Source organism: Crassostrea angulata, chromosome 3 (genome assembly GCF_025612915.1).
Source record: "Crassostrea angulata isolate pt1a10 chromosome 3, ASM2561291v2, whole genome shotgun sequence".
Taxonomy (NCBI): domain Eukaryota; kingdom Metazoa; phylum Mollusca; class Bivalvia; order Ostreida; family Ostreidae; genus Magallana; species Magallana angulata.
Window position 1 is genome coordinate 50,678,034 of NC_069113.1, and position 25,044 is coordinate 50,703,077.

The 25,044-nt window shown below is 33.6% G+C and overlaps 2 protein-coding genes and 1 pseudogene across 2 annotated transcripts; all 3 read right to left on the reverse strand.

Moving 5' to 3' along the window:
• Window positions 1-1,063: 1,063 nt before the first annotated feature.
• LOC128177266 (uncharacterized) lies at window positions 1,064-3,775 on the reverse strand. Its single transcript, XM_052843921.1, has 4 exons — window positions 3,373-3,775; window positions 2,599-2,800; window positions 2,159-2,362; window positions 1,064-1,942 (listed from the first exon to the last, which is right to left on the reverse strand). The coding sequence occupies exons 1-4, from the start codon at window positions 3,648-3,650 to the stop codon at window positions 1,172-1,174; spliced, it is 1,455 nt and encodes a 484-aa protein (XP_052699881.1). The 5' UTR covers window positions 3,651-3,775; the 3' UTR covers window positions 1,064-1,171.
• A 153-nt stretch (window positions 3,776-3,928) lies between these two features.
• Window positions 3,929-8,473, reverse strand: LOC128177267 (gamma-aminobutyric acid receptor exp-1-like). Its single transcript, XM_052843922.1, has 8 exons — window positions 8,275-8,473; window positions 7,041-7,196; window positions 6,378-6,575; window positions 5,986-6,243; window positions 5,027-5,182; window positions 4,475-4,654; window positions 4,304-4,351; window positions 3,929-4,177 (listed from the first exon to the last, which is right to left on the reverse strand). The coding sequence occupies exons 1-8, from the start codon at window positions 8,326-8,328 to the stop codon at window positions 4,079-4,081; spliced, it is 1,149 nt and encodes a 382-aa protein (XP_052699882.1). The 5' UTR covers window positions 8,329-8,473; the 3' UTR covers window positions 3,929-4,078.
• Window positions 8,474-9,049: 576 nt separating this feature from the next.
• LOC128176780 (uncharacterized) lies at window positions 9,050-23,539 on the reverse strand (annotated as a pseudogene).
• Between the last annotated feature and the right edge of the window lie 1,505 nt (window positions 23,540-25,044).

Here is a 25,044-nt window from a genome sequence, read left to right on the forward strand (position 1 = left end):
AACATTAACATACCCGCGTTCTGAAATACGTTGCCGGTCCAATAGATCGCAGTCTATTGACTGGCGGTCCAATAGATCGAAGTCTATTGACCGGCGGTCCGATAGATCGCAGTCTATTGACCGGCCGTCTAATAGATCGCAGTCTATTGACCGGCAGTTCAAAATAGACGCAAATATTTCATTTATAATAAAACAACAAAATCCCTTTGATTAGGTAATAAAAGGAAATATGAGGGGATAGTTTTGAATTGAGGGGCCATGTCAATTCATTACAGGAGAAAGAAATGCTTTTGCTGCTTTTGATAGTTTGTAATAGTTCTACAATATGATGAAAATCTTTTTCAGAGATGTAAATGTGCAATTCACCATTTCGCTACAACCACCACAACTCCCTACTTGAAAGAATTTTGCGATCTTGTGAAGTGCTTATTTGATAAAATCGTGATAAAACTGTTTTCAGAGGACAAATTCTTATAATCACCCATTCCTAAAACACTGAAAAGGTAACAACCGATTTAATTTAGAAGTCTTGCCCACAGAGAATTTTGAGTTGTTGATAAAGGTCTCGATGGTCATGGCCATTTTTAGAATATATTGAATAATTGATCAAAAGAAAATGCTCAAATTCTAAATCTTATATACATGTAGTTGAAATTTTCCTTTACAAAATTAAAGTGTATAGCTTTAAACATCATTTCTAAAAACTGTAAGGTTGATCTGATAGTTAATAATTATATATTGACCACCCAGCCTCCTTAGTGTTTACCCCCCCCCCCCCCTCCCCTGTATCGCTAGATTTTTAGCTAACCAGAGATAAAAACTCACGGTCGTCTGATTACGTTTTCCCCACTATCTCTTTGGAAAGATTCTTCAGAACTTTAAGGCTATTTTAAATATAAACGATAAAAACCACCCTCGGGCTTCAGGTTTCTGTGTTAGTTTACATGAACTAGAGGGTAAAAAATTCCCTCCCTTCCAAGAGGGAGACAATACGGAAATAATGAAAGCGAGAGGTCGGGAAAATCTGCTCCTCAAGGACTAACATGGGAATTAAAGTCAAATAAAAAGATAAATCGATCTTTTATTAAAGATGAAATTTGGACATGAATACTAGACAAATAATTCATGCAATTTTAAATGAATCTAAAACACAGCAGAGGCTGTCATCAGTCTAAATGTATCGCTCCTTTGGATACACAACGCTTGGGTTATACATGTAATTACTCAGTCGTTTGTTTTCGTGCACATTGTAAGACATTACGGACTTACTTCGTGTCTCGGACCTAGTGTCAGATGGACCTGATACAGAAATTTCGTTTTCATAGTAGGGAGTACATGTATCGTGATAATGGTTTTTGGATCTCGGTCCCGCCGTAGAGGGCGCTCTGTAGTACTGGCCCGGTGGAGACACGTCCCAAGAGCGAGGGGTCGTTCTGTATCTATCCCGTCCAATAGACGTACTCTCTTTAGATGACGACGAGGAAATATAGCAGTTACCAACAACTTGCTCCCCGTTCATGTAGCCTGCCCGCCCAGGGGCCTGTTCCCGGGCCCTGGGCATGTAGTAGGTCTGGGTCGTGTCGTCAGACCTGGGAGGGATGCGTCTTTGAAGAACAAATGGGTCCTCCGTTAATTTATCACAAGGGTGTGGAAGGGGGCGTAAAATAGAATTTAAAGCGCTTTTTCTGGAATCTGGAGAGATCCTGCGTGATATGTACTCGCTGCCGCCATGTTGACCTTCAGTAATGACCTTGATTTCTATGCTGCTTATCTTGACTCCCATCTGTGACCTCTGTCTGGACATATCTGTCCGGTGGAAACCCTCGCCTTTCCGACCCTCTGTATTATTACGGTCTTCCTGGGGTGGACTACACTTCAGTTTCACTTTTTGGTTAAACTGCTTCCATTCTTCCCATTTCTTCAAGTTTATTCGTAAGCATATCTTTTAAAAATAAAACAATAGTTTCATAGCTTGATTATTTGATAACTTTACACATTGTTTTGGAGGACAAATGAGACTCTTTGATGATGTTATAAATGAAGTCTTTTAAAAATAGAAATTTAATTACCCAATTAACGCCGTTAACTAGATTGATTGAATAACGTGTTACAAACAGTATATTAGTCTCAGATTTAGAGAGACAGTACATTTACCTACCACCAACCACACAATGAATAAAGCCAACAGGAGTGTCCCCAGCAGCACCAGCCCAGCGAACTCTCCTCTGTGGGGTGAGTAGTTGGAGGCACCGTATATACACAGGGAGACCACAGTAAGGGTGGAGGGGGTCAGCAGACAGACACAGACGAGGTCAAAGAGCAGGCGCCTCCGGTCCTCTTTACTACCCGGGTTAGACAAGTACTAAACAGATATGGTGAAAAATTTCTTTAAACAAATTAAATAAATGTATGGAAAAAATCACCACCCAGCCCCACTCTCGAAAAAAAATTGCGTTCAAACAGCAGGAAAAATTATCAGAAGTTATTCCAAAGTGAAACTGTGTTCTATATCTAAAATTTTGTCAATTATATACAATGTAAAACAGTTAATATATGAATTTACTTTTCGAGGCTTGATATAACTTCATCGATGTATACCATATAAAAGGGTTTAGGTTTCCTCTCAATAGCAAAGTTGAAGTGGCAGAGTTCACATTGTGTCTTGTTGGAAGACCCTAGCCATCTCTGTAGACAGGACACGTGCATCAGTCCGATAGAGCCCGCGCAGTAACATAGGGACATCAGCTGTTCAGTGTTTGATGTTCCATGGCAGATTCTGCACACAGGCTCACTGATTGAACTATACCAAGCAATTTTAATACATGTACCAGTAAAATCTTAAATTATTTTAGAAATTTTCTTTGTCATAATAATGAATGAATATGTTTTACAAGTAATAAAACCGCATTTGGTGCCATGATTTACCCAAAAATAATACTGGGGAAAAGGGATTTCGAAACATTTTAACAGGGGCTCGGACTTTGGGTAGTTGTATCAAACAGTAATGTGACGTAATCTGTCTATTCATCCCTCAGCCATGGATTTTTGAAATCGACAAGATTTCTCTGGCTTTTGAGCTAACACAACTGTACGCAATTTGTATATATATATCTCTTGAAACCAGCGTCAATTTAACTTGTTTTGACGGAAGAAAAAGATAGTTAGACCCTACCGAAAGTTCAAGGTCTTGTTTAAATGGTTCTATACGGAAGTGCTGCGGTAACTGTGGTGATGAGAGACGTATACGCCACCCCTAGTTTGGGTTTGAATAAGGATCAAAGATCTTATTTTAATCAGATTGCGTTAAAAAGAAACTCAAGTGATTAACAGCTATAGTCGCAGGATATACATTGTAACCCCCTTAAAAAGCACCTGTTGAGACTAAAGACCTGCGTGCTCGTGTCAGAGATCTGTTGTCGTGGACTATTGTTTACGCTGATCGGAAGGACTGACTTCTCCTCAGACGATGCCATTTGAAGACCACGTACCTCACGTTGGTACTTATCGCACTGTCGTCGAGAATCCCATTGAGTTTTAGGGTTAAATAAAGCAACTCTGTATGATGATGCCCTCTTTTGGGACGAGTGAACAGAGGAAGATGTAGATCGACTGACTTCAGAAGAATTCCGTTCACAGGTTCGATCCTCCATATTGGTGGCATTTATTACGATTTTTTATAAAAAGAAAATATTCTTAGTCATAAAAAAAATCAAACTTTCACCAGTCTTATGATTCCACTTGTTTCAAAATGTAGAAATTGACAAATGCGTTTTATCGAACAAGTCGTCTGCTTAAAAACAAATCACACAGGATATTTGAATCGGGCGATAAATCAAGGTTCTAAATGATATGTTTTCCGGAAAAATTACACGCTGTAAATATTCTTTAATTCATTCTTTAAATTAAATTGTAACAACAAATACCAAAAAGTGTAATACTATATATTGATAATACTACCATACAAAAATATAATGACTTTTACCAACAGGCAATTTAAACATATCAAATTAAACAACTCTCATCGTTATACATATATATGAGCACTGATGATCTTCAATAAATGTAAATGTTATTGCGTTCAGTCGGCACTGTAATCCAGGGTCTGTTTCTTGACTAATGTATTTGTTTTGGACGTCTTTACGATTTCTACTGATCTCATAATGTTCTGTCGTTTTTTCTGTAAAAAGTTGAAAATGTGCGTTAAAGTTTGATTGCTTTGAATATCATTTACACACGGCTTTTTTTTTCAATAAAAAAGGCATCGACTCGAAATTAAAAAAAAAAAACTTTTATTGCAACGCACATGATAGTTCTTGAGTTTCTTGTTGACTCCATATCGTCTGGTAGAACCCTTAAAAATAAAGCATACATGTACCCGTGCAGTTATATGTATAGGCTATATATAAGTTATACGTATGTTAAAACAACTTAAAGGTTTAACTATGTATATGTAATCTAAAATAAAGGGGCGTACACTTAAGACCACTATCAGTGTGAATATGATTTGGATGAGACCAAACAGTCCACAGAAGCCATAAAAGGCGTACTGGTCCAGGGTACTCAGTAAGTCGTCATCAGTGACCAGTGTCTCCGACCCAGCATGCCACATCGCTATCAGGTACAGGAATATGGTGCTCCCTATAATGTACCGATCCTGGAAAGATAAAGAAATCTATTATTTTCTTGCAATTGCATGACCATATGAATCCCAGTAATTAAAAAACTAATTTAGAAAATAATTCATACCGATATCCTTCTTTCTACTTACCCATTGCCACATGTTGAAATAATGCAAAAAATTAGGTTATAGTATATTTTGTAATTTATAAAAAAATGTTTAGACAAAAGTATGCAGTACGGGACACAACGAGAGAATATGTGCACAGAAGTGATAGTCGGAAACCCACAGATAGAATCGTATACTCTTCTGGAAAATGTCAGTCTCGTATAAATTAAATGAACGCTCGCCGGTTACGCATTTTCGCTATGCCAAGAAACAAACTATCCTCACAAGCCATGAACTTACCAGGTGTGTCATATAAGATATCTTGGGGATGACCTGGTTGGTGACAAACTTGAAGGTCACCGTTACCAGTACCAGCATGATTGACAGCTGTAGGCGGTTCTCTATCTTACTCCGGGCCACCGCAAAAGTCGCCAGGGCCAGGGAACTTATAATGCACTGAAACAAAGAAATATCAAACGTTGCCTGGGCTAGGAAACTTATAATGCACTGAAACAAAGAAATATCAAACGTTGCCTGGGCTAGGAAACTTATAATGCACTGAAACAAAGAAATATCAAAGGTCGTCAGGGCCAGGGGACTTATAATGCACTGAAACAAAGAAATATCAAAGGTCGTCAGGGCCAGGGGACTTATAATGCACTGAAACAAAGAAATATCAAAGGTCGCTGGGGCCAATTAAGGAACTTATAATGCACTAAAACAAAGAAATATTAAACGTCGCTGGGGTCAGGGAACTTATAATGTACTAAAACAAAGAAATATTAAACGTCGCTTGGGCAAGGGAACTTATCATGTACTAAAACAAAGACATATTAAACGTCGCTGGGGCCAGGGAACTTATCATGTACTAAAACAAAGAAATATTAAACGTCGCTGGGGCCAGGGAACTTATAATGTACTAAAACAAAGACATATTAAACGTCGCTGGGGCCAGGGAACTTATCATGTACTAAAACAAAGAAATATTAAACGTCGCTGGGGCCAGGGAACTTATAATGTACTAAAACAAATATCAAGGGGGGTACGTGGCACTACCATATATACTGGGATACTTTCTTTTGAAATATAACTTTAGACCCTTTTTATTTCACTTTTTGTCCAACAGCGTCGCACAATAGGCAAAAGCGTCATCTACCCATATGCAGATTTTTTAGTCTAAATTTAAAAAATCCATTTTATTGTCAATTAAACATTCTGCAAGAATTAAAAAAAGGCAATTCGAACTGAAGGGTGCTTACCATTAGAACAATGACATTCCACATAAAGAACCCCGGTTTCCTGGCCGCACTACAGAAGACGTACATGCCAGGCTTTTTGAATTTATTGTTGGCATATTCCTGAGTTAAAACTTTTGGCGTAAAGTGGACAAATTCGTAAATCTGCCATTCCTGTTTCTTTGCAAATGTTTCGGTGTGAACACTTGATATTTCTCTATCATCTTCATGAAACCCAACTTCCGCCTCAGAAAGCGTCGTCGTGATAAAAATGTTCAAATCCTATATATAACAATGAAATCAAAATATAAACGAGCTAGAAATATTGTGTTAAAAAAATAAATAAGAATAAAAAAATAACAACATATTTTACTCAATGAATGTTAAATGTACTTTTGTTATCAAAGAACGCAAACCTGGATATCAAAAGGAAACAGTGCTAGTTCCATGCTCTCGGTAAAAGTGGCCACCATGCGGTTTTTCTCCACGATATAGGTCTCTCCAGTCTCATCACTTTGGAGCACAAACCACGTGGCATGGTCTCTCTGAGCAATGGCGTTTGAAAGGAAAACCTTTGGATTCCAGTAAGTTGTCCAATCTATGTTATCACTCCCCTATAAAAATAACCCGTTTTTACATCCTATCTTGATAACCGTCTTCACTTTCTTCCATTTACAAGAATAGCAGTTTTTTTTCTTCACAATTTGAACTCTCATAAAAATTAAAAAGACCAGGTATTACAAGCGTGACCAAAAACATTGGATGAATGCTAAAAATTTAGAGACTAACACTTCAGCAATAAAATGCTTTCTTTGATGATTCATGCGGGTATGAAAATAGCGACACTGCCGAAAAATATATAACCCGCGTTGTGGGTCATTTCATTTTTTTTTTTGGCAGTGATGTATAATGAGTCACAATCGGTTTTCTAAAGAAATATTAGTAAATGAGAAAATACTTTGTAGTTTTAAATTTACAGTGACACAGCGCACAGATTTTCTTTGAAAAAAATCACAACAAATAATCTTAAGTTTAATAAATTTCCTTGAAATGTTAAATAAATACAAATCAAATTTCACCTTGTTACCGTCAAGTTTTGGTTCCCTCCATCTTGCCTGATAGAAAACATCCGCCGTAAAACTCTCCTTCAATGTGTCGACTTCAATGATGTTAAGAATAGAAACCTTAAGGTGCACTACCTTTCTTTGGGCCTCAACGACATCTTTAACATGGACCTGTTAGCAAAACACTATATGTGTAGGCAAAGATTATCTGAAGAAAGAAATACAATGTATTGCCCCCGGTTAATTTCGGAAAAAAAATCAAGGATATCAAAATTCCTTTTTGAATTTAGTTAGTAGCCATGCTCTTGATGGCTGATACTTGTACCCATACAGAATACCGTTTTTTTTTTAAATAAAGCAATCACATATTGTAGTGGTTTACTACATACACGTATACACTATCTATACTACTATATTAAAATAATACACTCAATTTTTTGGGCTTTAATACCAAGAAATCGGAAGAGTACTGTGTTTTGTTTTATATATTTTAAACATCATTGTACCTGAAGATCACCCATTTGTTTTTATTTTTCTCAATCAAGCTTCGCTAATAAATAATCAACGGAAATTCTTAACAAAAATTCGGAAATCATCTGGATTTTTTGGATTTTACAATTTATATGGTTTATGTGCTAGTTTGTAAGAAAGTTGTATCATAAACGGGTGTTTTTCCTGATTGTTAAGCTTTTGAAGACTTGTCGGTGATAAAAGAAAAAAGTCGTGTCCGATCTATAAAATTTCCTTACATATATGCACTAAAAGTTTCCTTTTGGAATTCGATATACTAAATTGAAATGATTAACATGCGGGCATCAAAAATAAAACGCGAGTATGATAAGGCAACTCTCGGCGATCGATTGAGTAAAATGTCCTCTGATCGATATGGCGTCACAATAAGCAGCATGATGTCATATTTTACTCAGAAACATGTTAATTTTAACTTAATCTGTGGTTTAACTTATAAAAACTACAGGTGTAAAATGTCTCTAGAAACTCTTCAAACTGAAAATATCCTCGATTTTTCTGTATTACGTATAATTATCAATATATTTAAAAAAAAAACGATTTCTACCCCAGTTCGCAATACTTGTATTCTCAATATTCATGTAACAAAACCGATAATGTTGACACGGTACAGAATGTTTAAATTTTAACACCGATCGCTAGAAGGCGGTTCATTATTATTATTATGCTGCAGACATGACATCTCAGATAATTGAGAAATGTTTACGTCATATGTCCGTACCTTGTTGTCCTTTTTCATGACTCGAACCAAACTCTGGTTTTTGGGTGTGTCCATGGCGAGACTAAAGCGCCATCAAAATCCCAACAAACGTCGGATATCAATACGTAAAGTTCACCCACTTTGTAGAAAGTTACATTGTACAAGACTTAGTGCACTTGCTTCAAAAGTACAGACACGTCTCAATCTCTTAATCTGTACTCTTACTTCTCGACGGTCTTAATACCTTAATATACCAATTGAAGAAATTCAAGCCTAGCGGATTTGACTTCATTGTGTATTTAAATTGACCATGTAGTTACTCTTATAGTACCCCACCAATATGCCATCAATAACGTCTCCCGATTCGCCAGGGGAAACTTGAAGACCCATTGTAAAGTAAATGTTTAGTGTTAAAAGTGAAAACATTGTCACCACACAAGGACAAAATTTCCTTCTGCTGAAAAAATAAATTAACTCTAAATTCAAAAAGGGACCAATACAAATGTAGCAGACACCAAGAGATGAAACAAGAAATTATGATTTTGTCATCTTTGTTGCTTAAAAATTGGAAGAGTTTTTTTTAAAAATTCGTCGAAATGTACGTAAATGTTTAGACAAAGTTATTATTAAAGACCATCGATAAAAAAAATCGGTTAAGTCATCATGTTAAATAGTTCAGAAATGAGTGTTCCCATGACTGTCAAGAAAGCTAACCTGACAACTGGTTCTGACTTAATTACTTATCCAATAATGTTTTTTCAAAAAAAAAAAACCACATGTAATTATATTTTCGGAATTCATTTTGATTATTGGACCATACATTTCAGAATGTCAAGCACATCATGGTAAAACTTGTTTGTTTTCAGAAATCTTTTTTTTTCATGAAAATGTAAAAGAAGCTTACATATTGTAAAATTAAAAAAGTTAAAAATCATATTTAAAAATATTCTTGGAAGTAAACGTAATTTTTCAATAATTTCTTCAAAATTGCAGAAACAGGAACTTTGTAAAATGTCATAATGTAGTTTTTACTTCTCATAAAAATCGCAATATCACAAACTTTTGTATTTCACTCACAACAGTTCAATTGTTTTATTTTGTTGTATGTATATATTTTTTCTCTCTCATCTTATCAACATTATTCATAAAATGTAAATGATTTTGAACGACTGCTTCCTTTCACACTCCATTATATATTTCGTGGCTTTGAATAATGTCCACCTCTCCTGTGTCCTTCTCTCAACACTCTTTTAAATCATCTGAATTTTCCTTCTGATTTCGTGTCTCTCCTTGGATTCTGTGTTGATCTGTATCATCTTTGATGCTACTATCCTGAAACTAATAAATCAATAAACCGTTATTTTACTATTATATATATTTTGAAAATCAAATTATTGGAATTTGTTCACATGACACGTATTAAAGCTTTGACAGATCAATTTTACCGAATAGATTGGTTCTTACATTTGTTCGTTGTATTCAACCACAACTGAAGCTATAGGACGTTGCATAAGCCTCCGGTTAATTTGGCTGTTAATGCTCTCTGGATAATCAATCCATGTACCATTGCCATCCAACCACTGCCAGCTGTGATTGAGATCATCTGAACAATGTCGTGAATGTACAGAACGAGAAACTGTATCATCTGTCGACCTTTCTTGTGCGGTCTTTTGAAAATCACCGCGTAACAAGTGCACGGCGTCATGTTGAGGACAAGACGTCACATTGTTGTCAAAAACTGTGGACTTTCTTTCCAAGGGAATACATTTTCCTTTCGGCGATAATACATTAAGAAATTCGTCTGGATTATCCAAAGCTTCGTCAACATCCAAACAAAAACCAGAATGATCAGGCGCAGCTTTAAGATCGGACTTTGAGGTATCGGTCCCATTAACGAAAATACCTTTTGGTGAGAAGTCACGCGGGTGTTCAGAAACAGAGTCTGTCTGAATGTCATTATCATCAGTTTCGGTAAAATGGTCCTCCGCTCTAACATTTGTCACGCTTTTTCTTCTACCACACGAGTTTTGTTTAAGTATACTTGACTTATCCATGTATGAAGTTCGGTTGAATTGGCTTCAGTTCTCTTCAGTTTTCTGAAATCTGATGGTAATTTCGAGTTTTGAGTTGATCCTCTTAACTTCGAATCTTTTGTTCCAGTTTCTTCCACGCTGTTTTTCCCTATAAACAGGAACTTTTTACATATAAACAAAACAAAAATAACCAGTGCCAAATCCTGATCTCCAATGCATATGAATTAAAATTACATGTACGTAAAAGCAAAAAGAAAATGGGTGAATAAGGTGTGTAAACTGCCTATATGAGGATATATAAGATACTATAAAATCAAAATATCAACAAACCTCATAAATGTTTTTAAATTATTGAAAACAATATATATTTACCATAGCATCAATTTATTACCCTAAGATACTTGGAATAGGTTAATTTAAACTGACGTATGCGTGTCAAAACCTCCAATAGTATCATTTTAGAACTTCAACGACATTTCTTTTATAGAGTGGGTCTGAGCTCCAGTTTTTTGTCATAGTCTATATAAGGTTAAAAGAAAATCAAACTAATCATGGAGAGATGACCCACACTACTTTAATCAAAGTACTGAAGAACTGACGGGAGTTGATTTTGTCGATGTTTATTTATTTTAACATCAATGATATGTTATTTTGTATGACTAGTACATGTATTTTCTAATTTGAATTACGCACATTTTTAATGATATGAATGTTTGGACTTTTTCGACAAGAATGTCGAGAAACCCCCATATGAATAATGTTAAATAATATTTAAAGATAAAATTCAATCAAACTATGTATCAGTGATAGAAATATTTCTCGAAAATTGTATGGATCCAAGCAATATTGAACTCTAGTCTCGTTCAACCAAACGCTCGGCTGACACCGTAAACTTCCGACAAGGATTTCGGAGACAGCCGAGCGTCGAGCTGAACGAGACTATATTGAACTCTGGCGTAGGAATACATACGACTACGAAAAATTTAAATTGTTCGTACCATTTAAAATCTGACTTTTTTCAAGGTATTTATAAATAAGTTTCCTTGAAAAACAATGTTTTAGAATACATTACATCAAATTTATCAATTATTTCTAAGAACTAAGTTTTGTCAGCAGCAATTATTTGTGCTGAGGTCCAAACACTGTTTCACTTTCAGTTTGTCTGAGTAAAATCAACTCCCAAAAATGTCAGTTTGTTTCCCAACAATTATACGTTTAAGAAAAATAAAACATGTCCGTAAATTCGCAGTCTAAGTAGCACAAAACATTTAAACAATATAGTTTGATGTGATTGTAAAGGCTCACTGGTTAGAGCAGCAGACATTAGGTAACATTTTCGAGCTAGGGTGTATAGGTTGTGGGTTCGATATCACCAAAAGTTTAGAATTTTTTTAAGGTCTTCCGTTTCTAACGGAAGACCTTATAGTTTTCGTACTGTTTCTTCTTATTTTTATTTCCACAAATTTTGTGCACGCGATTTCTCGGAAACTATCCAACCGATTTGAAACCATTTATCATAGATGATTGCAAGTTATCTAAATTTATTTTGCTTTAAATAATATTTTTGCCGTCGTCACTTCCGGTACTGACTTATCGCTGATTTTGTAGCGTTAACGACCCATTTTGGGCACGCTTCTTCTCGAAAACTATCAGAGATATGGTATGAAATTTTCAGGATAGGTATACCATAGTCTGAAGTTGTGCCTGTTGTTTTTGTTTTACGCCAGTGGCGCCGTTCATAAGAGCTCACTATGGCTCTAAAATTTGGTACGAATTTTGTTTCCCTTTTTTTGTCTACAAGAATTCTCAGAGATGGCTCGATAGATTTTCTTGAAATTTTCATAAGTGATAGAAAAAAGTATATCTCGAGAAATTGTTTTCCGTTCCCTGTCCCACGACAAAAAGCTTGTGACATTGAAATCTCAAAAATGATAAGGACTTGAGCATTCAGACTTTGTAGGATTATAGACCTATAGTTGTAAATGTCATAACTTCTGGCCGTCACCGGAAGCACTTCAAAAATTATTTTTTTTTTGGCATTTATTTTATTTCATATAGAATTGAAATATACTATGGATATTAATTCTTACCTATGTCATTTATCCGATGTTAAAAAATTCTATTATTATTCTATTATTTCCGGTGAGATATCTCAAATATCTCAGATAGCCTTTTTCTAAATAAATGTTTTACTTACGAGAGCTCAGAAAGTCAAGTGAACAATACACGAAACTTATATAGATGATAGACATCTGATAGAAAATGCTTTTCACCGCTTTCATTTTGTCAACCGTCACTTCCGGTTCTCACCAGAAGGGTTCAAACAAATCAAGCTGTTTGGAAGTTCAACTGTTTTTCGTTGACCATTTTAGTAAAATTGATAAACAATAAATTACAGTTGTCAAATGTTCAAGTAATACTAACTTTCATTTTTACTGAGCATTTCCGTTTGTCCGTTACCAAAACACTGACTCCACGAGATCTCAAATACGGAGACGACTTGAACAACTAAATTTAGTTTAATAATAGCCCTTAATATGTATCCGTGTTTACGTTATCTTGTCTGATTCGTCGTCACTTCCGGTCGTCACCGGAAGCACTTAAAAGTTATTTTATTTATGTAACATGGAATAAATATATCATTCCACAGTACACATTCTTATATATTTTAACTATACAATGTTAAATAAGCAAACATATTCTACTTTTGGTGAGATATTTCAAATAACTTAGGTACATATCCTTTTTATAAATTTGATATCCGCGAGATTTTAGTCACTGTAAGTGATTTAGACATGAAATGAATGATAGACAATTGATTGAAGATGTGTTTAACGGGTTCTGTTTTGTCAACCGTCACTTCTGGTACTTACAGGAAGGGTTCAAACTATTCATGTTTCTAACAAGTTTAACAGCTTTTCTTAGGTGTTTCATCTCGCATGATAAACAGTGATATAAACTAGGCAAATGTACAAGAAATACCAGCTTTTATTTTCATTAATCACTTTCGTTCGTCCGTTTCCGGTCTCGAGACAAAAAAACGTAGTTATACACGGATCTAAGATTTAGCAGAGAGTATCGATATTTCATCGTATCATATAAAACAAGATCGAACGGAAAACCTACTCTTTACTCGTAACGAGATTTATTTTTTTTCTTATTGTTCGTTAATATAATCGAAACTGAATATAGTTAGAAATTGTCATCATGTAAACTTGTATTTTAACATTTTAAAATATATTTAGTTAAAAGAAAATAACCTTATATTATAACATCTTTAAGTATATTTAGTGAAAGGAAATTAAATTTGATTCTGTATTTTGTGACTAAACTAAATTGGCATTTGACCTATCTTTGAAAAAGGTTTGTAAGTTCTTCTGACTAAAACTTAAAAAAGATAGATTTTAATGCACTCATTAAAAACCCCAAGATACCAACCCTTCAAATCATTACATCTCTTTTCATCAGAATCTGAACACTGCGTCCCTCTTACAGCCATTATAACCGCTGTAGAAAAAGGATCACTGTAAAACAAACAAACAAACAATAAATAAATAAATAAGCTTGTAAAGAACTTGAAGTATCACTACACGGAAAGAAGGTATCAAGATTAGCAACTGACCATACTTCAATGTCGAATTTTCCGTCGTATCCAAATCTATAATTGCTCCTCGTCCCACAAGGCCAACGCACCTGTCCAATGCACCGATATGTAGAATGACTTAAGAAATATGTTATTTACCATCTTCCTCTTAATTTTTAATTTATATGAATAAAGCTTAGTTTTAATCGTACCACATTTTTGGTAACTGTTTTTGATTATTAATCAACGACTTTTTTCTTTAAAACAGCTAATGTTTCAATAACCTTTATTTACAATTTTGTATATTGCACATGTATGATTTTACGTAATTAAATCCGGATGGGCAATTTTTTTTTATTTTGGGTCCAGTAAAACTTTTGTATTATGTAACTTCCGCCCAGCATATCTGTGCACATGGTTTAACGAGAACGATAAACGAATGCTGTAAGTTTAAACGCTTAGATATTATACAATTATATGCATATGAATTTGTGCCTACTGTAACGTTAACGTCCTTGATCTTGTTTATATACATATATGTAATGGAGACATAACGATTACTCTGTATTTAGAGCATTTACGTACAATTATTGTTAGAGGGGATTTCATATATGGCGCCATTTATGGTTGTTATGTGATTACTTATAAATTTTGTATTGTTTACAGTTCTTACGTTGAAGAACCAATATTGAATAAACATCTTAATCAGTATCAAAGACTTAATTCGATTTTATGACCAAGCCAGCTACAGTTAGCATTTATATAGTTAGCATTTATAAAGAATATTGCCCAGAAGAGCTGTAATGATTTAGAACCATTTAAGCAAGACCTTGGACTTCCAGAGGAACATAACTATCTTTTTCTTGCGTCAAAACAATATATTTAATTGACGCCGGTTTTAAGCGTAGTCTTAGCTGAAAGGCCAGACAAATCTTGTTGATACCAAAGAGCCATGCCGGGAGGTCAACGATGAAATAGACAAGCCTACGTCACATTGCTGTTTGTCACAACTACTCAAAGTTCAAGCTCTTGTTATATTGGTTCTAGAACGATTTATATTTTAAAACTTGTGGGGTTTATTTTGCAGAAGACAGTCTTTTTGTCAAAGCAGGCATTTGATGAAATTTTATACTATTAAAAGTGTAATCATTTTGTTAACAGGACAAATCACTATATTAAATATGGTATTCTCCAAAAAATCTCTATAAATTATATTTGCGTATTATAGCAAAACAGTGCAATTCGCTGAACTTAAACTCTGGAGGTCTAATATTGCATCGGTCTGGTTTTTATAACAGAAAATTCTGTTTAGTCACTCTTATTTACATTTTTTTGATTACCTAATCATAAGGTAAAATGGTGGTTTTATCTATCTTTATATATTCATTAAGATTTATTTGATATTATTTTTTTTGTTTATCAGCTTTACTCTATTCAAGAGAAAACATTGATGTTTCTGGCCTTTTCTATATATCGTTTTATATAATGCAGTAAAAATGTGCATATAAAAGTTTTGATTGTTCAGTCTGTGTAACTTGGTTTCTTGAGATGATTGTCGATATTATCCAAATTTTAATTTATCTAGTTCTTAAATAGTGTGACGCCTTCTATTTTTACAATTACAAAAACCAAACTCTTTTCTCAAGGACGTTTGGTTTACTTTCCGGTTTTGCAATTAAAAAATGTTAAGAGACAACATGTGATCAGAAATGCACATAAAGAAATGTGGTTTAGGTAAACTTATACTTCCTTCATACGACAAAAGAAAATCATTTTGATTGAAGACATATCTTACGTAAACAGTTGCATCGTCTTTTATTCTGTAAACAGACCCAATTGATCCTATTCCGCCATCTTGATCTTCCCATTTCCAGTCTGGACCTTAAATAATAACACGAAGGTACAAACCTCGCATTTCGTTACAATGTTTTAAATAATGATGTTTTCAAATATATAGGCTTGTATAGTATGACACTGTTAATTCTTTGCACATGCAGTGAATGATATTTATTACTTACCTCGCTTTACATAACATCCAACTGCTGGAAACCCGTCTTCAGGTATTCTGGGTTCATCGCAAGCAACAATATTGTATATACCTCCTTGTCCATGACTATATTGACTACGAATTCCAGTATCCCATTCCACAAAAACCGTTCCAGCTATTAAATTAAATACTAGTTTACCATTAAATAAATTTGTAAGCATCCGTTGATTTACAGTACAAAAATGTGAACTTCATTTATCTAACAAGTACATGTACCTAAATTCCCGTGTCCTACAACTGTCCCGACACCCTCGCTATCCTGGTTCTCAAACGTCCAGTTGGGACCACGCCGTACCCTTGTACCAAGCTTGGGAACCATGGCATATTTCTCTTTGTAATACTCATCTTCTGGGTCTTCATCTTCTTTCTCCTGATCCAACATAATCTTGGCCCTGTTGTTTAGTAACTCGCATATTGTATCCTTGCATAAAATGTGAACATTTATATTATAATTAGTAAATATTTTGAGAGACCTCGAAACTGAATATATAAAATATAAACTTTCATTTTTATTGTCTTCAACACATATTCGTTCTTTTAAAAAATAAACTTATCTTACTATTACTATAACTTCGATTAAACTCTTAACTGCTCAAACTGCTTGGTCCGAGTTTATATTTAATTTGTGTACGCTTTTAAAAGAGAATTATGCAAAGTATGTCTATGATAATAATAATTGCAGTAGTTTTCCAGGTCAATTAATCCATATTTCAATGAAGAATGGTGTACATGGTCAAAATTTGTTAACAAAACAAATGACATAAAAAGGATATCGCGTTATTTCGCCTCATATTAAAATCCCCTGACGTCGAGCCGGTAATACTTGTATTACAACTTTGACATCGTTTTTAATGGAGGTCATACTGTTTTGGCAAATCAAAAAAAAACTTGTGTACATTTTGTTCACAATTAATTCAAAAGTTTGTTTTGTTTTAAATCGATGCATAACATGCAGATTGTACAAACTCAACCAAGCGGTTGCCCTCTCTTAGCATGATGTATTTTGTTTGATTTTTTTGTATGCCCATGAAGTAATTATTTTCATTTACTTTGAATACTTCTAGGTATGAAAGGAGACCGATTCTGCTGGTGTATATAGGCGAAAGTATATAACTTTCTAAGAAACTAGTAATTGGTTTGTAAGGAAAATTATTTGATACTATCATAGCCAAAAAAAAAACCCTTAAACTAAACAAAACAAAAACAAACAAACAAAAAACCGGACCATGCATGCAGCTTTAATTTGATATAACAGAAATATGAACGATACGAAATTGTAGTAAATTTTTCAACGTTAATGCATATTTGAAATTGTCTTTTAAAAAAGATTTTAGAAGACGCCTAAATTGGTACAGGAGACAAGAACTATGGGTTCATGATCAATTTATATTCATTGATTTTTATTTTTCGTAGATTTCGTTGTGAGTTACTGCACTATCTTAAATTTTCATTTACATGCGATTTCTTAATACAGATTGTATCAACTCGATTATCGGTCACGAATTAACATACTCATGAAACTCTTAATTTGACCTAATTCAAGAAAATTGATACCCATGAATATAAATAAAAACATAGTATCACAATTTATTGACTAAATATTCTTAGCTACTGTTCGAAAATATCTACGTACTAGGTCCTCCTCCTCATATGAATCCCATGACATTACTGAAACAGCGACAAATTGTAAAACCTCTCTATCAACCATGGTTTTATTTGTCATTCTGAAAACGACGTCTGCTCCTCTCTGAATTAATTTATAAATGTACATGGTAATGAAAAGTGCGATAAGTTTGAGAAAAAACTACAAAATTGTATTAATTTTAAATTACATAATGCAGCGCATATTTTCCAAACCATCTCGCTCTGTGAATTTCCAAAACTTTACCACCTTTCGATCTCATTGATATTGTGTTTAGCAAACTCTACAATAAAAATACTAAAATCTGAGGGATCTATATTACCCAATTGGTATGATTTTAAAACTGTTTACTGTGGTTTCATTTATATTCAAGGGTATCAATTTTCGTGGATAAAGTGAAAATCACAGTTTCAAGGATACGTAAATTCGAGGCCAATGACCCTATCAATACAAAATCTTAATAGAAATTGCACTTCAATGAACATTTAATTTCGTGGATCAACTTAACAACGAAATTCACGAAAATTGGTATTCAACGAATATTGATGAAACCACAGTATCTAACTTCTTTCGTATAATTGTTTTCTTTTATATGAACAAGAACGATAATTTCTATAATACATCGCAGTACCCCAACAATGTATGCGTTTGTGTTAGGGTTACACATGTTTTATCAAACCGAACAAACAAACAAAACTTAACACATCAATGCATTTTCTTGGCAATAGTTTTTGTTATATCGAGTAAAAATGCTCACGTAATTAGGATTAATTCCAACCGGAAAACAAAATATTGGATGTCGTCTCCCTACTTGATATGTTATATGGAACAGACGGCCAAGCATCTGGAAAAGTTGATATAGACTTAGAAGTTTTTTCATTATTATTAAAATATTATATTTTGAGAAGCATGATTAAATACGCGTTCGTTAACTTTCGTGGAATCATTTTTAGCCGTACTTTATTAATCAGATATTTTTACATTTATAATTAATGCATTTTATGAAAAATCACTAAAAATTCTCGTGAGCACTCTATTCACAATTGCCCGTATATTATCATCATCATCATATAGCATCATCATCATCATCATTTTATCTGGCAAATGTTGCGGCAAAAATATATTGAAACTCGGGCAAAACAAGCAATCACATTAACATATTTTGCACTTGAAGCATCAACTTGAATAGATTTTGCAAGTTAACTATTACAATGCAAGTTTTCTGACTATTACAATGTACAAAACGATCTAAACAAAATTTTAGATAATTTGACTGAACTTTTGGAAATGGTTGAATATTACAACATTGATTTTTTGTCTCACAACTTGAATCCTTGACAAATTTATCCATCTTTTTTTTTTTTTTTTTTTTTTTTTTTTTTTTTTTTTTAAGCTATTTTCATGTAATTGCAAAATATCCTAACCTTTAGCAATGCATAAAAATATATATTAACATCATTGCAGTAAAGTTCCAAGAATTTGTTCCTTATCTTTTTATAACCAGTGGATTTTTGGGTGAAACACCACCTAACGTATTTTAAATATCTAATGCGTTGGAACTGACATCTTGTTTTCCTACAGAAATTAACTTGCCAATGGATATAAATACCTACTGAGTCGCTAGGGTGTCGCTCTGCTTCCTCTTCGTTGGCACCTTCATTTGCAAAATTTGTGAATCTACCGTCTGTAAACACGACCACCCTTGGCGGAACAACGAATTCTCCAATGTACTGTGTATGAGCTGTAAAAAACTTCATGCTTTTTTCACTAGTTACTACAAAATATCAGCATACAAATACATGCATGATATTTCTATGTAACATGCTTGATTGTATACTTTACCACTTTAATCAGTAAAGATACTAAATATTCAATGAATTTATATTGACTCGCAAGTACACTATACCTGATCCATCAAATAGACCACCAACTGAAAGTAAAACTGCTGCTGTGAGTGGAGAGGGTCCATCAGGCTCAATATTCTCTAAATCAAAATAAATGTACACATCAAATCATGCATCAGATCCATACACGTCAAGTAATCAAAAGTTGTTCATCTACAGAATTTAAGCTCTCTTACATCTCGAAATCGTATATACAATGCACCTTTGTCACACATTAGGAAAGGAAGCTATACATACCAATACTTTGTTTTATGGCAGCATACTGGTTGGAGTAATAATGAAGAAATTTGGTTTCTTCTCCAAAAACAATGACAGCTACGTTTTCATCCAACTCTGGATGATTTAAAAATTCTGAAAGTAAATTAAGTTTCTTGTAAAACTCTGTATTCAAAATTGAATATGAAAATATGATATTTATTTTTCAACCAGTGACAAACCATTTAAAATCTCTGAGACTCCTCTCTTCAGACTTCTAATTCCTTCTCCTCGCATACTTTCAGAGAAATCAAGAATAAAGAGAACACATGTACCCCTTCCTCTCTGATACCTCAGCGATACGTCTGCAATGATATTTTTCAGTGCCTATTCAACTTTGAAAAATAGATTATATAAAACATATATTTTGTTAAGCTCAAAAAATAGCAGCTTTTACGTAATTTCCGTAGTTTAAAATGCAGATTGATTAACTGAGAAAGTTTTAATGTATTAGTCTTAATCTTTCGTCTTTGTTAAATAATGAACACCCAATTCTATTATTAGAAATGACATATAGAGGGTATCTATCTTGTGTGATTTTATATTTGCTTTATCCACCGAACGAAATAGAGCAATATTGGTGAGAGATTATTAGTCCCTTACCGGTTTTCACCGGAGGGGACTATAGCTTTCCTTTGCGTCCGTCAGTCCGTCTGTCTGTCCGTCTGTCTGTCCGTCTGTCTGTCCCACTTCAGTTTTCCACACTTTTTTATGCGTTTGAGGAATAATATGAAATTTGCTGAACAGCTTCAAAATGTCAAACTACAGATCAAGTTTACATTTTTGTAGCGTCTGGTTGACATATTTTAGAGAAAATTAATTTTTTATATTCCAATTCTTTAATGTTCGGGTTCGTTATCGAGTTCGGTGTGTATTGAATAAACGAGGAATGTAGTCAGTAATAATATCGTGCATTATTTGGACCATTCCTTTTCTTGTTTCTAACAAACAAATAAGTTCTATAAAATAGTTTCAAGCAATGTGTTGTAAATTTAATCGACAGGCTTTTTTGTATAATTACAATCGGGTTCGTTATCGGGTTGGTCTGTTGATTCGGGGTACAGAAGACGGTAAGAAATGATATTCTGCATAACAGTGAGTGCATTGTTTTCACAAATTTCTACAAACCGGTGGGGGACGTGTATTGCTTATGCACTATTCTCAGAATGCGTGTTACCATTACAATGATCGAGTTGAATAAAGGAAATATAAAGTCATGCAATTATAAATCTTTGATTTATCTCATTCGATTGTATTTGATATCAATGACATTCATTTAGTCTAATCGATGATGATGATCCAACGTTGTGTTAGACGGTTATTGTGACGCTGAGCAAAGCAAGATAATTGAGTACGTCATTTCGAAGATAAATATATCTGTTTTGATGTATAGTTTTATTGAAAAAGACCGTAAACTATATTTTATCTCTAAATATATTTTAGAGCTTAATCACGTAAATAAATGGAAATACTGAAGACTTTAGTAGTTAAAGTTTGTTGACATGCACAAAGTTGTGAACATTTGATAGTTTTAATAGACTCCAGTCACTCGAACGAGGAACAGTAACATTTATCTCACAAATATTATACACCAACAATATGAGATAAATTGGAATACGTTATAAATCATTCGTTAGATCAATCAATCAATCAATTACAATATAAGATATGGAAATATTAAACAAAAAACATTGAAAATTGTATCATTATTATATATTTTATAATTCACAGGAACCAACAATAATTGCATACTAGTATATATTTTGTGTGTAACATACGTTTTGCAGCGTCGAATTTCGCCTGAGATAACCATCTTGAGCTGTATTCATGTTCTAAAGCGTTCTAGGATGTAAAATTATAAAGAAGGTATGAAAAATTATATATATTCTTGTTATATCATACTCAGTATTAACAGGGGAGATTATTAGCTGAAGTGTAAAGAATTTTGTCGTAAATTTTATGCAAGTTGATGTAAAATAATCTCCCCTTATATTGGTTCATTTCTAGTCATTTAATAAAATGACTAAATGCGCAATACATGTGTTGTCTCATTTTTTAAGCTCCTAGTCAGATCAGAAAGTATTACATAATATATATTCTTGGCAACACAGAGAATTCCATTATCAAGAAGTTTCTAGAGATGAACTGTTCCTTGTCCTCTTCAGGCACCTAACCACTGAGCTTGACACCTATAAAACTACCGAGGTTCTTTGTTGTAGGAACTTGAACTGATAAATTTACAAGATCCCTGCAAAGTTGCTTCATACGCCGTCATGATAAATAAGATAATGTTAACTAAATGTCCATGTGTCACGGCCTGCTGTATATACTTATTAAAATTCGTTTAAATTCAATTTTCTTCTTTGTGTTTATATTTTTTGGTTGATTTTTTTTTATTTTGCTTTGGCATGCTGATTTGCATATTTACAAAATATAAATTTACATTCATTTGAAATATTATCCCCATGAGAAAAGAAAGAATTGATGAATGAATAAGGTCCAAGCTTCATGGTTTAGTGACATGCCATTGCATCTAAATTCATTACCGTCATAGTCAGCAATCTTTGTCGCTTCTTTATGTAGAAACACAAAATACAACTGGTACCCATTTCAATGGATTTCAGTACATTTGGCAATCACTTATCATATTACATGTATGAGCATGGCGAATTAAAGAACTTTCAATTAGTTTAACTTTTCAATTCACCTTTTTTCATTTTAGCCTTGTTCGTCTCTCTGTAATGGCCATCTTTCAATGATCAGACTTAAGGATTTAACTAATAACCTCTGAAAAAGCTTTTGTTTTACCACTTTTGTGTTTGCTAAAGGCAATAAATAATCAACGTGATGAGTTTAAACCAAGGTATGGAGGGGGAAATAAAGTAAACAAATAAAAAAAACTCTTTTAAAACGTTTTATCATGTGCTTTGCCAAGTCCTAGACCGTGATACTTGGCCCCGAGATGGAATTTCACTATCCCACACGAGTATATAATGAATGATTATTTTTGTCGCATTATATTAAAAAATGATGTTTGACACATTTCTTTTATGACGTTCAAAAGATTACTTTCGTTTTATCCCTACGTGTTCTTCAAATAATGCAAGTCAAAATGAGAGCATACGACAGTTTTTTTTAATTAAAAATATGATAAATTGTTATTAATTAAGCAAAAAAGTTACTTAATGGATAATCTTAATTCACCGTTTTCCATTTCCCTACAGCAGACAACGTTTGTATACGTTTTAAAACGGCGTAGTAATACACAGTGTATTACAGAAAAATCTCACTCTGTCTCACGACGACAAACCGATCTCACACCTGTGATAATGCGAAATAAACATGATGATCAGGTTTTACATCTTTAAAAAATCCTGGCCAGCAGATGTTTAGATTCGGAAATTAAACAATAAAAGATGCTAAACTTTGAACCGTGTGGCATACAATTTAATAGCGTTTACAGAGTATACTGTGGTTTCATTCATATTCAAGGGTATTAATTTTCGTGGATAAATTGAAAATCACAGTTTTAAGGATACGTAAATTCGTGGCTAATGGCCCTATCAATACAAAATAGTAATAGAAATTGCACTTCAATGAACACTTAATTTCGTGGATCAACTTAACAACGAAATCCACAAAAATTAGTATTCAACGAATATTGATGAAACCACAGTATCTAATGAATTGACAACACAACATATGCATTAACGGTTTACACATGCAAAATTATCTGTATTTCACAAAATGCATATAATTATGTGATTGTCAAACGTTTTCATATCTAACAGACCAACATACCTGCATGATGTCTGTGCATTTAATCCAAAACACGGACGGAAATGCAAGATGAGCAATGTACCATTAAGGAAGTGGATAAAAAAAATTAATAGTACGAAACTTTTTCCGCATTCTTATTCTGTAAAAATGTCTACTAAAGTTTAGAAAAAATTAAAAAGAAACTGATTTACAATGAAATACTTCATGTACATTGTATTAATAGTAAATGTAATTAAATTGGTCAACTGTACAAGTATTAGATGTTGGCACAATGCCAACGACGAAAAATAAAAATATTGATTTTTGTTTTGAAAATGCAATGAAAAAAGGATGATATTATTTGATTCAGTCATTACATTTCCAGTTTTTAACATGAAAGACGTTGGAGAATAAACCGTGGCATAAAACCACTTAAGGCCACAATTTTTTTCATACAAGTATCACTTTGTTACATTTATTAATAATATGTATACTTGTTTCCTAACATATCACAGGTTCAAAGGTATCGCGGTATTTCTGTTAACGTTTAGTAGCACGCGCTGAAAATGACATTTTGACGTCGGGATATTTTTAGCCATTGTAAACAGAGGCGTGCTGAATATCACTGAAGTAGATAATAGAGGAAACTCACAATAACATTAGTTTTTGGAAATATTTCCTTATTGATAGATTTTTTGACAAGATGATTTTACTACCGCGATATCATAGGACCGGCTCATTATCACATGTATTCAGTATTGCCAAAGCCTTCAAAAAATGACTTCCATTTTAATTGATATTAAGACATCAAAATGTTTATATGCTAATGCTAAATAAACTGCTAATTAAATCGGATGTTCGGAATATATTTTTTTTCGAGTGGGTCATCGTTCCATTTTTTAAGAACGTACAATGATAAAAAATGAAATTGTCTATTTCAATTTTCCAAAAAATGGTACCATGACCCATTTCATGGTTAAAAGCAAGTTTTCTTCCTTCGATTTACAAGACGGCCAAGACCGAATTATGATTACGCAATACTAAATTTAGTTTGTTTTATAAATGGATTCAAGTATGTAATTCCGAAGATTAGCGGTTAGCGAGGAGTTCTTGGATCATAGGTATATTGAAGTAGGTATTTCAGTCTGATGAATCGTGTTAAGTATTTAAGGGATTCCGTTTCCAACGGAAGACCTTATAGTTTTCGTACAGTTTCTTATTAAGGTCTTCCGTTGGAAACGTGTTATTGTTTTCGTACTGTTTCTCTTATTTTTCTCCACAAATTTTGTGCACGCCATTTCTCAAAACATATTCCGCCGATTTCTACAAATTTTTCACAGATGATTGCCAGAGGTCATAATTCTAGACGTTTTTTGAAATTTTTCAGTACCGAGTTACGGCCTATTTACTATTTTTTACGACCTTTTTGTGCAGCGCTGATCTCAGAGACTGTCAGAGATATGAATACAAAATTTTCAGGATAGGTAGACTATAGTTCGAAGATATGCACTATTATGTTGTTTTACGCCAGTGGCGCCATTACTTGGAGCTCGTCTGGGTGCGAAAAT